The sequence below is a fragment of the Hyposmocoma kahamanoa genome, unplaced genomic scaffold (genome assembly GCF_003589595.1).
Source record: "Hyposmocoma kahamanoa isolate Upper Pololo Valley unplaced genomic scaffold, ASM358959v1 289, whole genome shotgun sequence".
NCBI lineage: Eukaryota > Metazoa > Arthropoda > Insecta > Lepidoptera > Cosmopterigidae > Hyposmocoma > Hyposmocoma kahamanoa.
This window is the reverse complement of record NW_020653777.1, coordinates 1091733-1113701: the sequence shown is the minus strand read 5'-3', so window position 1 is coordinate 1113701 and position 21969 is coordinate 1091733. Positions and strand designations below refer to the sequence as shown.

At 37.3% G+C, this 21969-nt stretch overlaps 1 protein-coding gene across 1 annotated transcript in view; it reads right to left on the bottom strand.

Annotated features, from left to right (window-relative positions):
- Window positions 1–1827: 1827 nt before the first annotated feature.
- LOC113229191 (transferrin-like) overlaps window positions 1828–21969 on the bottom strand; it is a 40073-nt gene continuing 19931 nt past the window's right edge. The window contains exons 8-16 of the mRNA XM_026462708.1: window positions 19910–20079; window positions 16799–17039; window positions 15562–15725; window positions 13210–13352; window positions 10957–11029; window positions 10058–10168; window positions 7227–7368; window positions 6582–6730; window positions 1828–3642 (exon numbers count right to left, since the gene is read on the bottom strand). Of these exons, the coding sequence (XP_026318493.1) occupies window positions 3467–3642; window positions 6582–6730; window positions 7227–7368; window positions 10058–10168; window positions 10957–11029; window positions 13210–13352; window positions 15562–15725; window positions 16799–17039; window positions 19910–20079 (1369 nt within the window). The 3' untranslated portion in view covers window positions 1828–3466. The remainder of the gene's footprint in view (window positions 3643–6581; window positions 6731–7226; window positions 7369–10057; window positions 10169–10956; window positions 11030–13209; window positions 13353–15561; window positions 15726–16798; window positions 17040–19909; window positions 20080–21969) is intronic.

Here is a 21969-nt window from a genome sequence, read left to right as displayed (position 1 = left end):
AATTTGGGTACATCATTTTAAGAACAGGCAAAAGCCAGTGTGTGAATATGAAGGAAATGTAATGTGAAATTAGCCTGCAAAATTTGTATATACAATCCATTTTTTGCATTTCAGTAACTCTGTGCTTTGACATACGAGTTTAAGGAAGTAATGCGACGAAATGTTAGTTACTTTATTCATCGTTCCAAGGAAGCAATGCTCAAGGCAGTGAAGTCATAAAATCAATTCATACTTTTGTAATTTTGCTTGTTCATATTTTAGCTGCTCTTTTTAGCTGAAATACAATGATCTTTTTCTATGTCATTACGTCGATATATCCGAAAGAAATTTGTTTTTGTGAATGGGATAACGCATTAACCTATATTTGGCGCGAGATATCTTCTACTCTGTTTTGCTTCTACTTCTAATAAGTTTCCTTGACATTTAATAAGCAATTTGTCAATCTTGTTGTGATTGTTTCAATTAAGATCACCTTGATAACAGTCAGGTTTTTTGATATCAGTTTTATTGATAACAGTCAGGTTTTTTGATAACAGTCTGGTTTATGCAGTATGCGCTCTTCCAATATTATTAATAAGCAGTATTGCGGAACTCTATCCTCAATTTAGAAGCATTAGTTTTTCGCTACATTCGTCTTGTTCTGACCGTAATCATCTGCAAAAAACTACGCTAGTTGATTTCTCGGACGAGTAATGACGTAAAAGAAGGTTCAAAGTAAAAATTAACTACATTTATTGTAACTTATTATCACATATATACATAGATAATTGTACTAGCTATGTATTTTATAAATATATAAATAAACTGACTTGGAGATATAAGTATGTTTTTTTTATTTTAGAAAATTATACCATCGCTCCGTACAGGATGATTATTCACTTCTGACGATTATATGTAAAAGGGTCGCCATACAAGAGAAAAAACAAATCCGAAGTTATCTTTAAAAAAGAAAATAAACCCTTAGTACGGCGTTGATAATTCACGGAAGGTCATCAGTTTTTATGGTTTTTATTTTAATGGTTGATTTTACTATTCTCCAATTCAAGGCGTTTTTCTCTCATTATGCTTTGAGTAGTGAGAACCGATTTTTATCATCTCCTGTGTCAAGTCCTGTATAGTGGCGAATTAGGGGATGAATCCAGGTTTACGCACTTTCCGGTAACGATTTCAATAAAACTTGGTAATTATATGTACTTCCACATACTTTTGAGGTCGTTTTTTTTTGTACTCTGTACTGAGGTTACATTATTTATTTTTCTTCATGAAAATGCGGAAAAATAAATGAAAACAAAGTAACTTTAATAGATTTTATTATTACTTAATTTTATTTTTTTAACAGTTACAATTCACTGAATGTAAATAACTTTAAAAAAAATTATGTGCTTAAACATCATACTACGATAAGACGATTCGGAACATCAAAAAAAAAAAAGAAATGGCAATTCCGGAACGCAGTAATGCTTGTATTACTGCTTAGCGACGGAATTAGTATAGTGGTAGTATTTCCCTGGACCAACTTTTCCACAAGCAGGTATAATGCTACTAAAATAAATACATAACAGAAAGATAGAAATTTATGACCATGGCGTCGTCTTAGACTGAAAATCTTGCATAAGCGCTTTGACATAGTTCGTTTTTACTGATTTTTGTTGAAGAAGATCTTCAAATATATTATTGAAGTAAAAGTATCTGAAATGGGTATAATTTAATTAATTAAAATGCTAACTACAAACATTGCGTTTACCACCATTTTACACCACATTTTTACCTTCACGAGATATTCACTCTAAGACGACTATACGGGAGAATAAAACAACATAATTATTATTTAAAATTTCTTTATTAAAAACCGCATAGGGAAGTTGAGTTCGTAAGAAGTACAAATTTACCAAAAACAATAGTTTAAAAAACGATTAACTATAAATAATAAATTCCTGTTTACTATTAAACTTATGAACTTGTAAAATGCATAGAGAAATAGCTACTATATAACTAAATATAAAAACTTTTAAAACCTAATTAATTAACTTCCTCGTAGAAAAGCTGCTTCTGCGTTGCTGGACGGCCGTCCAGATTTTTCGGGCTGAAGTTTGATGTCTAATGGTATCGAAGTTTTTTTTGTCAACGGCTTAGGAACCAGAAAAGTTTGTTGAAAAGGCGGCACTTCATATGGCAGCGGTTCGTATTCGCTATTGGGTGTTTGTTGAACGTGGTTGCACACACACCAACACATCAAGCTACACATTAACGTATCTTGTTCCGTTGCACTGGAGGTTATTTTCGAACAGAAATGTGTAGTCTGACGTGCCGTTGCCGTAGAAAAATAATTGACGTACAACAACCACGCCAATATTGACAAATGTACTTTACATGAAGCCAAATAAGGAGGTAAAAATTATATGACCATAGTGCCTTAAGCTTCGAGTACTATAAAAATTCTTATTTTGAAACACTACGAAATCTTGATGATGGTTTGTATGAATGATTGGTTGTAGCATCAAATTTAAAAAGAAATAACAAATTCTGGATTGTTAATGTAATTTAAACTCTATCCTGTTGCATACCGTTGAAAGTTCAATATCACCAATACATATTATTGGAAGTTACTACGTTTTGATATTATATAGAAATTTCGATCAATGTGCTGCCATCTAGCGGTTAATTGCTGAACGACGATGAATTTGAGTTATTGAAAGCTTTACTTTCGTTTCTTGTAACAAAAAAATTCGATAAATAGAAAATTGAAAATTTATTAAAATAAGCCTTACCGATGATATGAAATACTACTGCGAGTAATATTTTTCGTGCAGCTAGCATTTTTAGCAACTCCAAAACAGCACAATAGGACATTTTTCTGCGATTTTAGAGAATTAGCACGAAAGAATGACACAACCATACCATACCAAGTGAAAATGGTGGACTGACCTCAAGTAGATCTAAGGAGACCTAATGTCACGCATCTGACGTTAACTAACCACTTCCACTGTATTTATTGTTCTGTAATATGGACGGTTTGCTTGCGTATTTGGTTAAATCGAGACAGCGCGCGGTAATTCGTGTTTGGTGTTTGCTGTATTTGTCGAACAGACAGCCAAGACAAATAGTTTGTTACACATGCTATCCACACATGGTGATTGTTTGCCAAATATACCGAATACGCAAATACAACTAGCCATATGAAGTGCCATCATTAAATCCACAAACTACGCAACTCACTACGAGTTAAATAAAACGTATTACGGCAACGTTTACGTTGGCTGTAGCGACTGTAGTTTAACAGCCCGATTTCACACGGCAGTGAAACTGAGTTTTACTGTGTTTAAACTTAAAGTTGATAGTTGATTGACAATCATGCAGAATAAGGGATACAAAATTATAATAAAATGCCTTACTTAATCCCTGATTCTGCTAACAGAGGGCGTTGCTATGAATTTTCAACATAGCCTGCACATCTAAGTCTAAATAATTATACCACGATACGAGCCATGAAAGTCATGACAAGCAGAGTGATGATCATAAAGAAGTTGCGCTCAATTCCAGGTGCAGCTCCAGGAGAGCCATTGCAGCGGTCCAGGTGATTAAACAGCTCGAAGTAATTGCGAGCTAATTCGTTTTGAGAGTTTGAGGATGGTTCGGCAAGACCTGGAAGACATATAACATCGTGAATTATCTAGTGAACAGTTTTGGGTTGTAATTTTCTGACTAGCGTGACCAGAGATAGGCAATGGGTTAAAACCCAATCAACCCGCCCAGGTACTAATCGGGTTTTAACTCATTTCTGCCCAAAATCGTGGGCAGAACGTCCATACTTATTACAAATTTCGATGTAAAATAATAGTTTTTATTTTATGTTTTACTTTATTTCATAAAAACATCAGACGAGTGTTTTAATGCTTAATTATGTACATTTACATACACTGTATCTACACACATATTATAAGCTCTTCTATGAAGTGTTCAGGGACCGCATGTTACGACTGTCGAAATGGCTGCAAATAAAATCTTTTCTCACGCATGTCACACAACCGTAGTTTATATTTAATTCATAGACAAACTAGAGTCGGCCCCAACTATGTTATCGTTTGATATCAAGTAACGTGTGAAATTTGTCAAAATTGTTTGCTATTCACATTTCATTTCGAATAAAACTTCATCTCGACTGATATTAGAATAGAAGGCTCCATAAATAATAAAAACCGTATAAGCGAGATAGATTTATGCACAGACTTATCAGAGTAAACGAGAAAACAATATTATATTTTGTCTTTTTCTACGTATGCGGTTTTGGTTGTATGACTCAACGCTCGTTGAGTCCAGCAAATCTTTCCGAGTGTTTGATGTGCATCAATTTTATGTGTTTGTGCTTTTAAGAAGTGTTTTACAAAGTTACTAACCGTTGTAGTAATTGACAATTATTGCAGCTAATAATAATGATGCATTGTTATATTTTAGGCAGTAAAACCCATACGTAAGTTTTAATTTTAATTACATCAATGAATTTTCTTGTTCGAATTACTAGTGAAATACTCTTACAAGCCTGAAATATTACGATTTCATGTATTTTAGATGATATTTGAAGTATTTTTCTTGATTGAAAGATTTTTGTTTGCATCGTATAAACCTCCTAAAATAAGGAGAATATCTTACGTTTGTCAAATATGTCCATCTCGCTTCTACCAGCAGTGGTTATGATACGCGAGGAAGAGAGATCAAATAAATAACGTATAAATTAAATTAGACAGGCTTAAGCCGATTTTAGGGATACCGTGCTTTTGCCACTATCTTTTCTTCAATTTATGGGTCATTTTAAACAGAGTGCTTAGGCGACAGTCCATCACACTGGCCCAATGAGGGTTGGGGAATGCACACGTTTTCCGAGGACTTCGAACCTTCTTCAACGTTTCATCACGATGTTTTCCTTCACCGGCACAAATTCCGAGAAAGTCAGAGGTGCGAGTCTGGATACGAACCCACGATCCTCTGCTTGAGAGGCAGTGGGTCAAACTATTACGCTACCACGGCTTCAGTTTCATTTCAATTTCTTTAACGGGGTAAAATTTTAAAAGTAGACAACCCAGAATTTATAGGTACTCTGTTGGTATCCCTTTTCAGTATACGCGAGAAGCTTCTCTATTATTTTTTTATATTCTCCCTCTACGTCGAATTCGATGTTACTATGAAGCAATAATAACATTTTCACAGATAAGAAAATTGTTCTAACAAAACAATCTTTATGGTGGTCGTAATTTGCGGGTTTTCAACTCATCATAGAGGCTTATGATATGTGTGTAGATAAAATCACTTTTTAAAACGATTTTTTGTATCGATTTATTAATGCTATTTTCAAGAGAATGAATTAAATAAAAACTCAAATCGAATTGTGTAGATCAGAAAGCAATAAAGATTTTGTAATAATATCATTAAATATTAAACAAATTCGATTTCCAATAAATATTTAACTTTAAATAGTTCTTGCTCTCGATTTTGGGCGTTAATGGGGTTTAACCCGATTAAAACCAGGGTGCTTGCCCATCTCTAGGCGTGACGCATTTTTTTTAAACAGCTTCATAGATAGTATACTTGATTCACTAATTCTGCACCTAATTTCGGTGGCAATATTTATTATTTAAGTATTCAAATATGTTATCGTGAAATATTAAATAATATTTCAGAATACTACCAGGAATGTTAAGTAATACTTCATGATAATATCATCTGTTTAAAGGTAAAACCACATAAGTGACATTTTAAACAAAAAGCCTTTAATTTATATAGCTATGGTAAGAAAATCACTATCTTTTTGCATGCGAAACTCAATAACAAAATGCTATAAACTTAATAAGAGTCTTATCTGCAGAAAGATGGTGATTTTCTTACAACAGGTACATAATTTAGAATTTTTTTGTGGAAAATGTCACTTATGTGGTTTTACCTTTAAGCAGACGATATTATAGTAGTGGATAGAGAAAACTAACCCGCTCTAACTCAAATACAGATTAAATACAAAATAAAAAACATTTTCGTCATAGCCAGGGAAGGGACTAAAGCAGTCAATTTAAATGTGTACGGATCAACGTACATTATTGTGCAATGGACAATGAGTAACGTCACTCCCTACTTTGGGCACGTGGAAAATTTATAAATAATAATATTTCTGTACAATTTAGTGACTCCGTGGTCGAGTATTATGTCTACAGCATTATTGACATCTCCCTGCAACATATCACATGACAAATTCTGACAGATTACTGCACAAGCAGCTCGTACATTGGTCCTTCGAGTCGGATTGAAGAAAAATTTTAATTTAAAATCTGGCAGTATGGCCTAAGTCGATGCTTTAACTTTCTCATTTAACTAAGAGAACAGCGCCATATCTTTCTAAAAAACTTTTGATAATAGTGACCCTCTCTACCGGCCCTTAAGGTATACGAGAAGGGCACTAGAACTTGTGCACGCAAGGTTCGTGTAACCTTATAAGTTCAGGTTTTTACCCCAGATCAGCCAGTGTACAGGGTTGTCACAGACCTCTGCCACTTGACTCCATCCGGTTCTCGAGAGGTTAATCTAACAAGAACACTCACCCATAACGCTGTCCTTAAACAGCAAATTGCTAACTCCATCGAATGGCGAGAAGATCTCCAGGTCTATAAGTGGCGCATTTACCGCATAACCGAAATGGTCCTCAAGATTGTCGAGAAGAACGCTGAGAGCATTGCTTAGTGGGTCGTTTCTGTAGCCAAAAAAAATAATTAAAACAATTTTTTTACGATACCAAGCGGCGGGAAGAACAAGTTGTACGCCTGGTGGTAAGCGACACACCTGTGTATAACAGTTGCAGTCTCACTAAGCGTCCGTCACTCTAAAACCTAAGTTGACAAGTCCCATGTGCCTGTAATTCCAACATCATCCATTCCCTTCAAAATTGGAACGCAGTAATGTTTACGTTACTGCTTGGTAGGCAGTCCTTCCCTGGACGAACTCTTTCACAGTCTACTGTTTTTTCTTAAATTAACCTATTATGTTCCACTGCTGGGTCAAGGTCTCCCCCAAAATCCTCTATTGCTCCCTGTCTTTGCCGATCTCGCACCACTACCTCTTAAACCTTCTCGGCCGTCCCCGCCATATCTTTCCATCCTCGGGCACCCAAGGAGAGAAGACGTTGGCCCACTTTTCGAGTTGCATCCGGCTAACGACTACAGCTCGGCTACCATAATTAGTTAAGTTACCGTCTAGTAAGGACTTCCATATCAACAACATGGGCCAGCAAGCAATTAGAGTCGATGTTCACTCCTGGATTGGCAGCCAGAGAGTTGTTGCGGCACAGGGCGCGGAACTGGTTGGCTTGCAGACTCAATTGGGCGAGGTTTGCTGTTGAAGAGAAATGATTCCGTATCAACGGGGTTGGTTGGTTACCTTCTCATTAGACGCTGTAGAAGCGCTGCAACCACGCCGTTCTACCGTCTACTAAGTAAAACGCGGCTATGTGACAAGAGGTCAAATATCTAAACACAGCATAAAATAGAGCTCAAAATTCTCTATTTAAAAATAGTTAAAGTTAATTAACGTGTCCGACATATCGCACTGCTAATACAGTGTACTAACTCAAAAAGTGAATTTATTCAGAACAGCCGAATAACTAATTAATCAGTTCCCGTGAAAGATTATTGTAATTTATGGATTAAATTTATTAGACATCTAAACAACTCCTATTTGTTAATTAGAAGTATATTCGAAAATAAAAGCAAAAAATAATTTCATATTTTTGAGTAACGACTGTTTTACAGAATTAGCTCACAAAACGTTTATTCTGGGTTAAGTAGATATATTTTCATGGTTTCTTACAGTATTCTAATGAAAATTTTATTGACATGTAGAGTAACAAATTTTATGTTCAGAAATGGTATAATCTTGAATTTCACGTATTTTGAGTTACAACACTATTGGAATAGCAGTGCGATATTTGGGAACTTATGCATAGCTAAAGTAAAGCAATATTCTAAAACTGGTTTACGGTTTTATTAAGGTATCTAAAAAAATGATTATATCACATAGCGGCGTTTTGGTTAGCGGGCGGCAGCACTCCTATTTTTTATACTATATCTATATATAGTTTTAAAGAAATGAAATAAAAAAATATCTACTTTTCTCTTGCGGTAATTCATGCCTTATCCATCCAGAAAGAAATGAAAATAGTGACAGATTGACCATTTTATTGATAATGGCAGTGGACATAACAATTTTTTCGAAAAAATGTCACTTGCGCTCTTTCAACTAACGGCGTCAGATATCTAGCAAAAGGGGCGCGCGTGTTGAGTGATTGTAGCACTACAGCTGCACTGAAGCTATTAGGTACTAAGTTTCATATATACTTTTGCACTGCCTGCTTTAATCGGGGGAGTTTTTTAGATAGATAGATAATAACTTTTTATTATTCACACACAAAAAACAAAAACGGTACATGGACAACTTAGAGTTACTGTGGGCAAAGGCAGTCTTACCGCTGAAAGCGATCTCTTCCACACAACCTATGAGGCAGAGGAGAATTGAACAGTGAGGGAGACATAGTGTGCCACTGATAAAAATTGTAATGCGTTATTAAAAACTTAGGTACATTATCAAATAATAAATGACCATATACGTATTATACAGGGTGTACATTTGAGACGGGGCAGCAAGGCCGGCTACCTTAATCGTTGTAGTTACAGGAAAACGGTTCTAAACGACTATCCATGAATTTTAAAGATATATTGATTGAGATTCACAGATTTTGAAGAAATGGTACAGTCAGCAAGATAAAAGGCAATTTATACAAAACATTTTTTATGCCATTCGATCCGGTCTCTGGTAAGGATCAATAGTTTCTATGGGACCAACTCAGGTAAGAGTACTCGAAATGTCAGAAATCGCAAAAACCTTTTTACCATACATTTTGCAGGGACATATCTAGTCATCAGTTATTCTAGATAGTTAAGGAAAGTAACAAATTGACTACGTGTTATGTATTTCAAAATAAAAACAATAACGTAAAGCAAAATAACATAAAAAATCTGTGATAGTAAGTGCTCTAATTAATTGCCGCCTTGGCGGATGCATCGATTCGCTCTCTTCCGCAAAGAGCAAGTAGCATGAAATTTTACTCCAATTCATTTGTTTCCACACTTGAGAACATTTTGATTAAAAATCGTATTAAAAGTGACAATTCTCTATTAACAAAACAAAACAAAGCTGATCGAAATTTAAAAAATAATGTTATTATTATAATTTGGTTTTACTTAATTCTAATTTGTAGGCAAATTTATTACTTTCCTTAACTACCTAGAATAACTAATTACAAAATGTGTCCCTACACAATGCATGGTAAAAAGTTTTTTGCGATTTCTCGATTGATGACATTTCGAGTACTCTTACCTCAGTTGGTACCATAGAGACCATTGATCCTTACCACAAAATGGATCGAATGGTATAAAAAAAAGTTTTGTATAAATTGCCTTTTATCTTGCTGACTGTACCATTTTTTGAAAATCTGTGAATGCCAATCAAAACATCTTCAAAATTCAAGGATAGTCTTCTAGAACCGTTTTCCTGTAACTACAACGATTAAGGTAGCCGGCCTTGCTGCTCCGTCTCATATTTACACCCTATATACCGACATATACATTTATATACATATATAAACGTGGGATTGGTAAGAATGGATGTCCGAATGTGATCGGAAGTAAGATGATATGCATAAGTACTATCCGAACAGGCTAATGAGTGAGATGGTTTGAGTGAATGTTTGAATGAAGAATGAATGAAGATGTGTGATTGGAACGAGAAGATGAGAGAGGAACGTGTCCTAAGCTAATTGGAAAAGGCGTGTTCTAATTCTTTGTTTCTTGTTTTTTATGTAAAAGACGTATCAAATAATTACAAATTGTGGTCATAATTGAAGTCCTCCTGTTCGCCACATAAATATACTTAAATAAACTTCTCCTTACTACTAAATATACAGACTAAGTTGTTGACTTAAGACTGAGCCAGAAGATGATTTTTAATTTAAGTTTTATTTACTTACATTCAATGTTGCCGATCTGCAGGAAAGCGACATGTGTGTTGGGGTCAGCCAGACAGGCTAAGGAACCATTGTTGCCGAAGAACTGGTTACGGTGGTCCCATGCGCAGAAAACTGAAAAAAAAAGAATGGCAGTCAGTAGAATACCTTTTACGGATGGCCTAAACGTGTTTGGCTGGTCAGAGTAAAAATATACTACTAGTAAAAATATACTATTAGTAAAAATATACATAATTTCATTAAGTAAAAACGATATCCATAATATTAACTTTAGAAATAAGTCCAAACTCATGTTACCACGATTTCGTTTAACCAAGGTAAACGATTCTTTTATGGGGAACTGTATACGTTTTTCCAATAAGATTCCGGAGTATACATATATTGAGATTGTCATTTCCTAAGTTTAAAAGTTACATTAAAAGTATTTTAATTGAAAAGTCATATTACGAAAGTGAATAGTATTTTATAGATAAAGATGTATGGAAAGACAACATGAGTCTAGATTCCACACAATTATGATTCAAAGTGCATTTAAGCGAGGTCAGCGTAGTGAGCGAGCAGTAGTTTAAAAAGTAGCTTAAAAACATTACGTTTTCAGGTGTAAAAATTTTACCTATGGAAGATCATTTAACTTTGACGCATTAACTGTCTACGTGCAGCCAATCTGTTAGCAGCCTTGTATTTAATAGATATATATTAAGATTTTTGTTTTTGATTTTAACGGCCATTCTTGCCTCACCTCTGTTGCTCATTTTAGCTCAGCTGGGAGAGCGATACCACGTGTTAAGTTTGCTCGTTCTTTGTATCGATTATAACAACAAATTAGTCGATTACTACACAAAAAATATATAAATGAAGAGCTATTGTCATAAAAAATTCACATGTCTAAACGAACAACTTACCTTGCGAAGTGTTGGTTGGGGTATGCCATTGGGTTGGTCTGCAAACGGTACATAGGTTGGTAGCGTTGTAGTTCTGGAAAAAATCGATCGCATTTGAGTAAATAATTGTTTTATCAAGTTCTGATGCAACTTATATGGGCGTCGACAAATTTAAGTAAGTACTTGGGATGCACTATGACCGACACAAACCAAAGGGAGGACAAAATCAGTATTCGCATAGTTGTAAAATCAGTATTCGCTACGATGTACAGCAGAAGTGTTGGTGTCCAAGTTACTAAGCGGGACTACAAAGGTTCGTGTCACCAAAACTAGTAATTCGGTCAATCTTAATGTATGAGTGTAAAACATGAACATTAACGCTGAATGAAGAACATAAATTATTCGTGGCAGAACGGAAGATACTTCGAAAGATTCTGGGACCAATCAAAGGAGAATTTGGGAATTGGAGGGCCAGATTCAATAGAGAGATATAAGAACTAGTGTGTGAGCCGAACACGTGGAAAGAATGGGAGAGGATCGAGCTGCCAAAAGAGCGTATTTGGGGCAACCTGCTGGTCGTCGTCCCCTGGGGCGGTTCAAGATTTCGCTGGAAGGATGAAATCGCCAAAGACCTTGACCTTGAATTGGCACAAGACCGACAGAAATGGCGTACTTTGGTGTTGGAAGTTAAGATCCACTACGGGTCGCGGAGCCAGCGAAGTAAGTATCAAGTTCTTGAGGTTCTCGCGGTTGTTATACAGTAGCAGCAGAGGTCCTTAAATATTCCTGCCGCCAAGCAGGAATGTGAGCATTATTTATTTTTATTTTATTTATTTATTTGTAATCAGGTTACGATCACTCATAATTGCACACATACATACATACACTGACATACATAATAATATATAAAACATATAATATAAAACACTATTTATTTATTAAGACGTATGGACTGCGACGTGTGACGCAACTTGGGTGTCCGGTAACCGTCCTTAGAAACGTCACCCTTCGGCCATAAGTCCCCCTTCATGAAGGTCGACAGATGTTAAGTTGGTACTCTCACCACAAATTAATTAAAATTTATATTTTGGCGGGACTTCAACTGCTCGACCCTCAGGGTAACCATTGGCTTGCATGCGGGACCGGTGGAAAGAGGGCTTGGCGGATCCCCCCTATGGCGCTCGTACAATAGAGACGACACGCCCTGTCCTCGTAGAGTGGGTAAACCGGTCCCACGGGCCACTGTCGTACCACCTTGTGCAGGTGCTGACCGGGCACGGCTGCTTCGGTCACTACCAGCACAAGGTGGCGAGGAGGGAACCGTCCCCGTCGTGCCACGAGTGCGGCGCTGCGGATGACACCGCGCAGCACACCCTAGAGGTGTGTAGCCGGTGGGATGAGCAGCGCCGCACTCTGACGGGGACTGTAGGGCAGGACCTCTCGCTGCCGAGCGTGGTTGCCGCTATGCTCGATAGCGAGGAGTCCTGGGAGTCGGTGGCCTCCTTTTGCACAGAGGTTATGTCGCAAAAGGAGGCCGCGGAGGCAGTTCGCTGCTCGCCTGATCCCCTAGTGAGACCAGCGGGCTCTGGACAGGGACTCTGGAGCCTGCATTGCATGGCCTCACTCGTCTGGGGGGCGGGTCGGAGGACAACCGACTCGCCCCTCCGTTGGCGCGGGAGCCCTGGCGTAAGCTACGGCGGCCGGGCGGCGACGTGGTGAATGCTCACTGATCCCACGGCGCCGACTCAACCGGCGAGAGGGAAACCCGGGGGGGTTTTAGTGGGGCAGGCCCTCCAGTCTGGAGGGAGAGTCCCCACATAACCCCTGAGTCTCCTTGGGCTCAGGGGTATCCATAAAGATTCCCCCCGTCAAAAAAAAGAAAAAAGGGTAACATTGGCTTTCACCCGTATGAAGGCAGACGGGCCGTAGCAATAAATATGAAAATATTTAAGTATTTACATTAGGCCTCGATTACAATCCGTCTAATTTGACTGTCATAACATGGCCGTAACATTGTTTTCTACCATCTTTTAGAGCTGCGTCTGGGCGTCCTCTTTTATGAAAAGGACTCTAGTAAGTTTGTAGAAACAATTTCTAAGTGTTTGGAATCCGGGATAGTAAAGTCTAACCACTGGACACTGGACAAGACGAAAAATTCCGGATTGAGCGTCGAATTTTAAGGCACCACTGCTACTGAACTTGAAATTCCTCATCATCGTGTCCATTTAAATTGATCGATGTAATAAATAAACGAGTTTTTATAGTAATACTTACAGTTGCTGAAATAACGTGAGCGGCGTCAATGGCTCCAGGTGCGCAGGCAGATTCGAAGAATTCGCCTACTGCTTTAGCGTAGTCGCATTCGTTCGGGCTGATTACACCGCGCTCTTGAGCTGTTCTAACGAAGGCTACGTAGGCTGTGTAATACAAAGATCAATTGTCAGTAATCATCATTGTCAACCCTGGCCTCAATTTTGCTAATATTATTGACCCCAAATCTGCTAATATTACATGATCTCAGTTGCATGTCGATAGATTTTGTACGTTTGGTATACTACTAAAAGGCTGCGGCATTGACTTACAAATAAATGGACCACGGGTCTAATACAAAAACCACGAAAAAAATGTCCCAAGTCAACCTATTTAAACGTAGTGACATGTAAAGGAATATGAAAAAGCTAAAACGTTGAATTTAAATTGTTATGTCATCGCAGTCTAATTTTGCTTGCTTCGCTGTCAGTCGAACAAACGAAGACTAAAGCGTGAATGACGCTCTGTATACAATTTTAACGCCCTATAACTTCGGACACTTTTTAGCGCGGACCCGACGTCCATATAATTGTAAGTCAATGGGCTGCGGTGAGAAGTTTTCAAAAATTTCTCACTAGGTGTCACTAGCGACGAGGAATACCGAAAGTCAGTACAAAATTCTGTAACAAAAGGCACGGAGAATTTCGAGAACTCGGTAACTTGACCTGTGGCTCTGTCGGTAAGAGCAATGCCACGGTGCAGCATGGTCGTCAGTTCAAGTCGAAGAAAATTGTTCTATTTGTTCGATCTTTGTATTAATAATCATAACAAAACTAGTGGCATTATTACACAAAGAAATCTCTTTGAGGTGGAATATTCTCTTCAAAATTTGAATAGGACCACTATTTCCTCATTTCCTACAAAAAAAAAAAACAAATGAACGTAGTTAAACAAAACGGATCCAATCCAGTAATTTTCGAGTTTTTTTTTTATTTTTTATTGTGACTCGGCAAAATGACTGCACCGCGCCTGATGGAAAGTGCGAATACAGTCCAGAGATGAGAGTAACGGATGGAAAACACAAAAATCTTCACTCCGTCACTATCATTTTGCCGGTCTAGCCAAATGCTTCTTCACACTACGTTTGAAGGACCCGATGTTATAGAGGGGAGGGAATACATGCGCCGGGAGTTGGTTCCACAATTTGATGGTTCGGCATAAAAACGAATTGCCAATTCGATTTGGCAGTTTAAAGTTTAATAATGTTTCTATAAGAATAAGAATCCTTTATTGCATGCGCCAAGACACACATGAATGAGCTTGAAAACTACAATATTACAACAAATAGATAATAAATAGATAGATAATCTCAGAAACATCAATGAGTGTTGTGGCGCACGCAAACGGGACTTGCTCAGCGTTTAGCTACGGGCAGGATATCTTATCTATAACGCAGGTTTTCGGCAAGCCCGATATGAGTGAAGCTCGGACTCGAGTGCAAACAATACATACATACATAACGTGTATGTGAAAGTATAAGGGCGCGTTCAAACTAGCCGCTGTTACACGCGCTGCAATCACGCTCAATTTATCAAATTAACCATGATGGATAAAAATTTAATTGAAGAATAGAGAATGTAAAACAACATCCTGCAATATGAGAAAGCAGCTCCGCCAGTTATTCCAATCAACTGGAAAAAAAAAGACATGGGAAAATTTGGCCGCACTTCAGCAGCGCGACAGTCGCAGCGGCTGCAGCGCTTCTAACAGCGGTTAATTTGAACGCATCCAATACATATACAACGCGTATGTGATAGTTGACATGTGTTAAAATAATTACACCATGTATAACTACAAAAAATTACACAAATAAACATTGACTTACAATTATATGGACGTCGGGTCCGCGCTAAAAAGTGTCCGAAGTTATAGGGCGTTAAAATCGTATACAGAGCGTCATTCACGCTTTAGTCTTCGTTTGTTCGACTGACAGCGAAGCAAGCAAAATTAGACAGTACTGCGATGACATTACAATTTAAATTCAACGTTTTAGCTTTTTCATGTTCCTTTACATGTCACTACGTTTAAATAGGTTGACTTGGGACATTTTTTTCGTGGTTTTTGTATTAGACCCGTCGTCCATTTATTTGTAAGTCAATGCAAATAAATAAATAATTAAATAAGTAATATTTTGATAATTTTGTGGATTGCGTCCCTTTTGCTTAACTACGTAAATAATGTTGGAGTAATCGAGTAACATACACTCAAAAAATACAGTTAAATTGAGGACCTCCTCCTTTTTTAAGTCAGTTAAAAAAATATCGAACGCAATTCAAAATGTCTGTAAAAATTAAAAGATAATTGTACATTACTTACCAAGTCCTCCATATTCGGGGAAGCATGCCCTCTTGTTTCTCAAATTCTCGAACCGCGTTATTTCGTTGGCTTGAGAGTTTTTGATGAAGGCGGCTACCCGAGAAGTGCTGTTTTCGTTGTTAAATGAATTCTGAACCAGTTTCACGGAGGAAAGGTTGTAATGTCTGAAGAAGAAAGATTATTATATTAGAAGAAGAAGAACTTTAACTATACCAAAAATACGGCCGTCACCTCATGCTCCTACTGGTAGGAGCACCAGGACTAATATGTCCTTACGCTCCTACTAGTAGGACTAAAAGGATAAATATGTCCTCGTGCTCCTACTTATGTACTGTCACCTACATTTATATGTAATTGATATTGTAGTACTCGTTGTTATGTATGTTATCGATGAGATTACAGAGCAGAGACGGAAACTTGTTGCAAATCTTTTGGATCTACATCAAATGAGTGTGTATGTTGTTTACTACAAATGAGAGGTGTCCTGTTTCGCTTTAGGTATGCCTTCATTACAGATGTTGAATATCGACTAAATCCGTCTCAAACGAAACCATACTTGTTGGTTTCTTCTTCAATGAAACTCTGATATAACTTCGTAATCCTCCGGTTTATCGAAATTTGTGAAAGTTGGCTGTGTACGTTTCGATAAAAACTTATTTGAACACTTTATCTTTAAGTCCATCTGACTTACAAGTTGAAAAATCGAACAAACAACTTGGATCGGAATATCGAATAAGAATGAAAGTGAATCAACGAATCTTACAAGATTCTCCTACATATATGCCAATACGGCGTCTCCCACACCGTACCGGCCCTATCTATGCGCCACAGACGCTGCCCGGCCAATCAGAGCTCCTGAATTATTTACGTAATTCCCATTGGCTTACAGTTATATGGACGTCGGGTCCGCGCTAAAAAGTGTCCGAACTTATAGGGCGTTAAAATCGTATACAGAGCGTCATTCACGCTTTAGTCTTCGTTTGTTCGACTGACAGCGAACCAAGCAAAATTAGACAGTACTGCGATGACATTACAATTTAAATTCAACGTTTTAGCTTTTTCATATTCCTTTACATGTCACTACGTTTAAATAGGTTGACATGGGACATTTTTTTCGTGGTTTTTGTATTAGACCCGTCGTCCATTTATTTGTAAGTCAATGGTAATTCCACTCACATTTGCTCTGACCGGCCAGACGCGTACGGCCGTCCGTAACATTAGCTTTGAAAATACTCACTGTCTTGCTATATATCCGTAATTAGCTTGAATAGCCATAAAGTCGGCCAGATTGTCCGCAATGTCTTTTAAGCAGTGGAGCACACTGGACCGCGATACGCAAGATATCGGCGGCTGGATTCCTAGCGAATGTGCTGCAGCTTGTACCCAGGAACACTTGTGAAATTCTTCTTGAGATGTCACACACCAGCGGCGTGATGGGATACAAGTGGCGGTTGAGTCGATAGTTGGCATCACGCGCACTAAAAAAAACAGGTTTACAAAATCGTATGTTCAACCCCCGACGCAAATGAAGGGGAATTATAAATTGGAGCTTTATAACTTTACTTTCACAGTTTGGCGCAAGATTATATTATAATTATTAATACAAAGATAAGAGAGACCCAACAGGACTTGAATCTGTGTCCGCGTCGTACCGTGGCATTGTTCTGCTAACGAGCTACAGGGCGAGGTAGCACGATAACAAAATTTTTCTATGTGTCTGTTATAGATTTTTGTACTGGGTTTTTTCGGCTTTCAACTCCGGTACCTTTACAGCTACAACAAACTGCTATTGATATCGCGTTTTGATCAAATCGCATTGTTAATACAACAGTGTAATAACTCAAAAACTAATTACTAGCTTCCCGTGAAAGATCTGTGTAAATTTATGTATAGGTTATTTAATACTTGCCAAATATACATATTTAAAAATACAAGAGAAAAAATAATTTCATATTTTTGAATAAGGTCTATTTTGGCCAGAACTAGCGCACATAAAGCGTGCCTCATTTTGATTTAAGTAGTTAGGTACACACGCCAGCACATCAAGCTACACATTTACGTATCTTGTTCAGTTGCACTGGAGGTGATTTTCGAACAAAAGTGTGTAGTCTGTTGTACCGTTGTCCGTACATATCTTTTAGTTGTTTTTTACAATATTCTAACGACGGTTTTATTGACGTGAAGAGAATCAAATTTTGCCTTCAACAATGTTATAATCTTGAATTTCACATATTTTTAACCGACTTCAAAAAAGGAGGAGGTTCTCAATTTGACTGTATGTTCTTTTTTTGTGTGTATGTTACGCGATAACTCCGGTATTTGTGAACCGATTTTCATGATTCGTTTTTTGTTGGAAAGGAGGTACTTCCATAGTGGTCCCATTTCATTTTGAAGGAAATCATCCACCTCGAAGGGTGGCTGTTCACGCATGAAGATTCATTTTTATAAGTAGCGCCTAACTTTAATTTAGGAGCAATTATTTAGTTGATTTTGCTATTTCTCCAATTCAAGGCGTTTTTCTCTCGAAATACTTTGAGTAGTGTCGTAGTGAGAACCTATTTTTATTATCTCCAGTATCAGGTCCTGTATAAGTGGCAAACTAGGGGATATTTCAATGAAACTTAGCAAATAGACGTAATTCCACGTACTTTTGAGGTCGGTTTTTTTAGTACTCTGTACTGAGATTATTTATGAGTAATAGCAGTGCGTATTGACTTTTTGAATTCCCATATTTTTGTACCACCATTTTGTTTCCATAGGTTGTTTCCATAGTTTGGTGTTATTTACATATGTTGTATTGTTTTATTTATTTATTTATTTACTTCAATCAGTTAACTATGACCCATACACAGAGATGGACGATGGGTTAAAACCCAGTCAACCCCCCAAACCAACCAACTTTAGTAGCAGTAGAGCTCCTTGTGAGAGTTCGTCTAGGGAAGTAATGCCACCTTACCTATTTCTCGTGCCAAGCAGTAATGTCAGCATTACTGTGTTCCGGTTTTGAAGGGTAAGGGTCCTGGTGAAATTACAGGCACATGGGACTTGTCAACTTATGTCTTAGGGTGACGGGCGTAGTGGCAGTGCCGAACCGGTTAACGAGTGTTATCAGTATACTGTTCCGGCTACCACGCACACGGTGAAGAAAAGAAGCGGCCTTCTTTCGCATTATAGCGGGATATCCATCAGTGCGCGCCTCCGCGAACTTTCCTGACGAGCTGCAGTGGCGTGGTAGCCGCAACAGCATTTTGAACGCATTGTTGAGGACTAAAATACTTATATAATAATATTATAATCTCAGTACAGAGTACTAAAAAAACCGACCACAACAGTTCGTGGAATTACGTCTATTTGCTAAGTTTTATTGAAATATCCCCTAGCTCGCCACTATACAGGACTTGATGCTGGAGATAATAAAAATAGGTTCTCACTACGACACTACTCAAAGTATATTGAGAGAAAAACGCCTTGAATTGGAGAAATAGCATAATCAACCATTTAAGTAATTGCTCCGAAATTAAAGTTAGGCGCTATTTATAAAAATGAATCTTCATGCGTGAACAGCCCTTCGAGGTGGATGATTTTCTTCAAAATTAAATGGGACCACTATGGAAGTACGCCCTTTCCAACACAAAAAGAATCATGAAAATCGGTTCACAAATACCGGAGTTACCGCGTAACATACATACAAAAAAAAAGAACATACAGTCGAATTGAGAACCTCCTTCTTTTTTGAAGTCGGTTAAAAACTAAGAAATCCACACGAAGTACACTTGTCGGCGACGCGAGGTGTGGCGTAATCTGGTGTCAGGGAACCTGCTTCGGAATCACCCTTCCGCCAAAACTCCTTCATGGAGGTCGACAGATGATCGATCGGCATTCTCAACGAATTAAAATTCACGTTGTGGCGAGACTACAACCGCGCGACCCTCAGGGTGTATTTGGCTTATAATCTGATGTACTTCACTACCTTCTCAGACTTCGTGGAGTAATATAATCGCGACCACAATGGGTTTTAACCGAATCAACCCGCCTGAGTTTAAACCGGGTTTTAACAATTTTTTGTATCAATTTATTTCCAAGCGAATCAATTCAATAGAAAAGCAAAACGGATCGTCAGGATTAGAAAGCAATTTTGAAATAATGCTATTCTATTTGAACACAACAAACATACTTGTAAATGGTTTTTGCTCTCGATTTTCGGCATTAATGGATTTTTACCCGATTTAAACCTGACGTTAACAAACGTCGACGTCGGTTTAAAAACTCGGGCGCTTGCCTATCTCTGAAGCTTCGCCGTCTATATGTTGTCATGTATGTCTTTTTAAATGAAAAAAAAAAAACTTACGCTCAGCCGTATAGTTGGTTGGAGAAGGCATGACATCATCAAAGAATACCCTGGCGTTCGATCCTCCTATGATTCCGTCGAACAATGTGGCTTGCCAAGTTGAACCGCCGGGGTTACTGCCTTGAGGCCACCAATTACGCATGTTAGTCACGAGATTTGCAGCGGCATTACTGTTAATAGAAATTATACATAATAATATATTTTTTACAAGTATCCAATAGACTCATATATCGCACTGCTATTACAATAGTGTTATAACTCAAAATATGTGAAATTCAAGATTATACCATTGTGGAACGTAAAATTTGATTCTCTTCACGTGAATAAAACCGTCGTTAGAATATTCTAAAAAACAACTAAAAGATATCTACTTGACTACTTAAATCAAAATGAGACACGGTGTATGTGAGCTAGTTCTGGCCAAAATAGTCCTTATTCAAAAATATGAAACTATTTTTTATCTTTTATTTTTAAATATGTATATTTGTCAAGTAGGACTTGTACATAAATTTACACAGATCTTTCACGGGAAGCGAATAATTCGTTTTCCGTCGATGCTGAGAAAATACACTTTTTGAGTTAATACACTATTGTAATAACAGTGCGACATGTGTATTTATTCTTCTGTTAGTAAAAATTAAAATTCCTTATTGCCCGCGCCTACCTTTACAGCTACCAGCCACTGACTAGAGACGCCGCTTTAAATAATTGTAATTAAGTTTTATTGAATGTTAAGATGTTTTACTATCATGATATTACATTTTTTATCTACACACATAAACCCTCTATGACGTGTTAAAAAACCGCAAATTACGACCTGCATAAAGATAAACTGTTTTGTTAGAACAAATTTCTTATCTGTGGAAATGTTATTATTGGTAATAACACCAAATTCGTACATTCAAATTACGAACATGTCTGAAAAACAAAACAATTTGATTCGACCTCTATTCCAATATCAGTCGAGATGAAGTTTTATTCGAAATGAAATGTGAATAGCAAAGAATTTTTACAAATTTCACACGTTACTTGATATTGAACGATATGATAATTGGGGCCGACTCTAGTTTGTCTATGAATTGAAAAAAAACTACGGTTGCGTGACATGCGTGAGAAAAGTTTTTATTTGTCACCATTTCACCAGTCATAAATGCGGTTCCTGAACACATCCTAGAGAGCTTATAATATGTGTATAGATAAAGCAGTGTATGTAACTGTACATACCTAGGCATTAAAACACTCGTGCGATGTTTTCGAACCCACACTGGTGTTTTAATGCCTTTCATTATGTAACAGTTACATAAACTCTTAGAATAATAACGCATAGAAACCTAGTCCGCACACGCTAAGTGAGGCAAATTGAAGCGCGCCAAAAGGGCCTACACGAGCGGGCGGGCCTTCAGTGCTCAAGGTCAACTTGCACCGCGAACAGATCAAGAATTTTAGCTAAAACTGACGAAATGTGCGGTAAATGAGTGTAAAAATACGTCAGACAAACATAAAATAGATACTATTTTTATATAAATATTCACGAAAACCGAAAATTAACCTACTACTAAAACTAGCCTACATGAATTTGATTTTTGCCTCACTTGTGACAGTTCGTTTGATATGAAACTATCATTCTATGTGTTATTCTAAGCATAAAGTACTATTTTTGTGAAATTACTCAAATTTTATTATGTTATAATTATTTATTTATTTATTTATTTTAAACACTAAGAATATTACAAAAATATATATACATCACACCCTTAAACCTACAATTTAATAATTATAAACTTTGTTATAATTATTAAACAAAGACCGAATTGGATTCGAACCAACGTCTCCTAACAAACCGTGCCATACGCCATGCCAACTAAGCAACAGAACTAACGGATCTTTGTTTTGCTTTTTGACGACTTTTAGCCTTAGCGCCATTTGTGAGAAATCTATGAAAGTTTTTCGTCTCTTAGGGATGCACCTTTACAGCTACCAACCGCTGACTAGAGATGTTACTTTAATAATTGTAATTAAGTTTATAAACGTCAGGATATTTCATCACTATGCTATTCAAT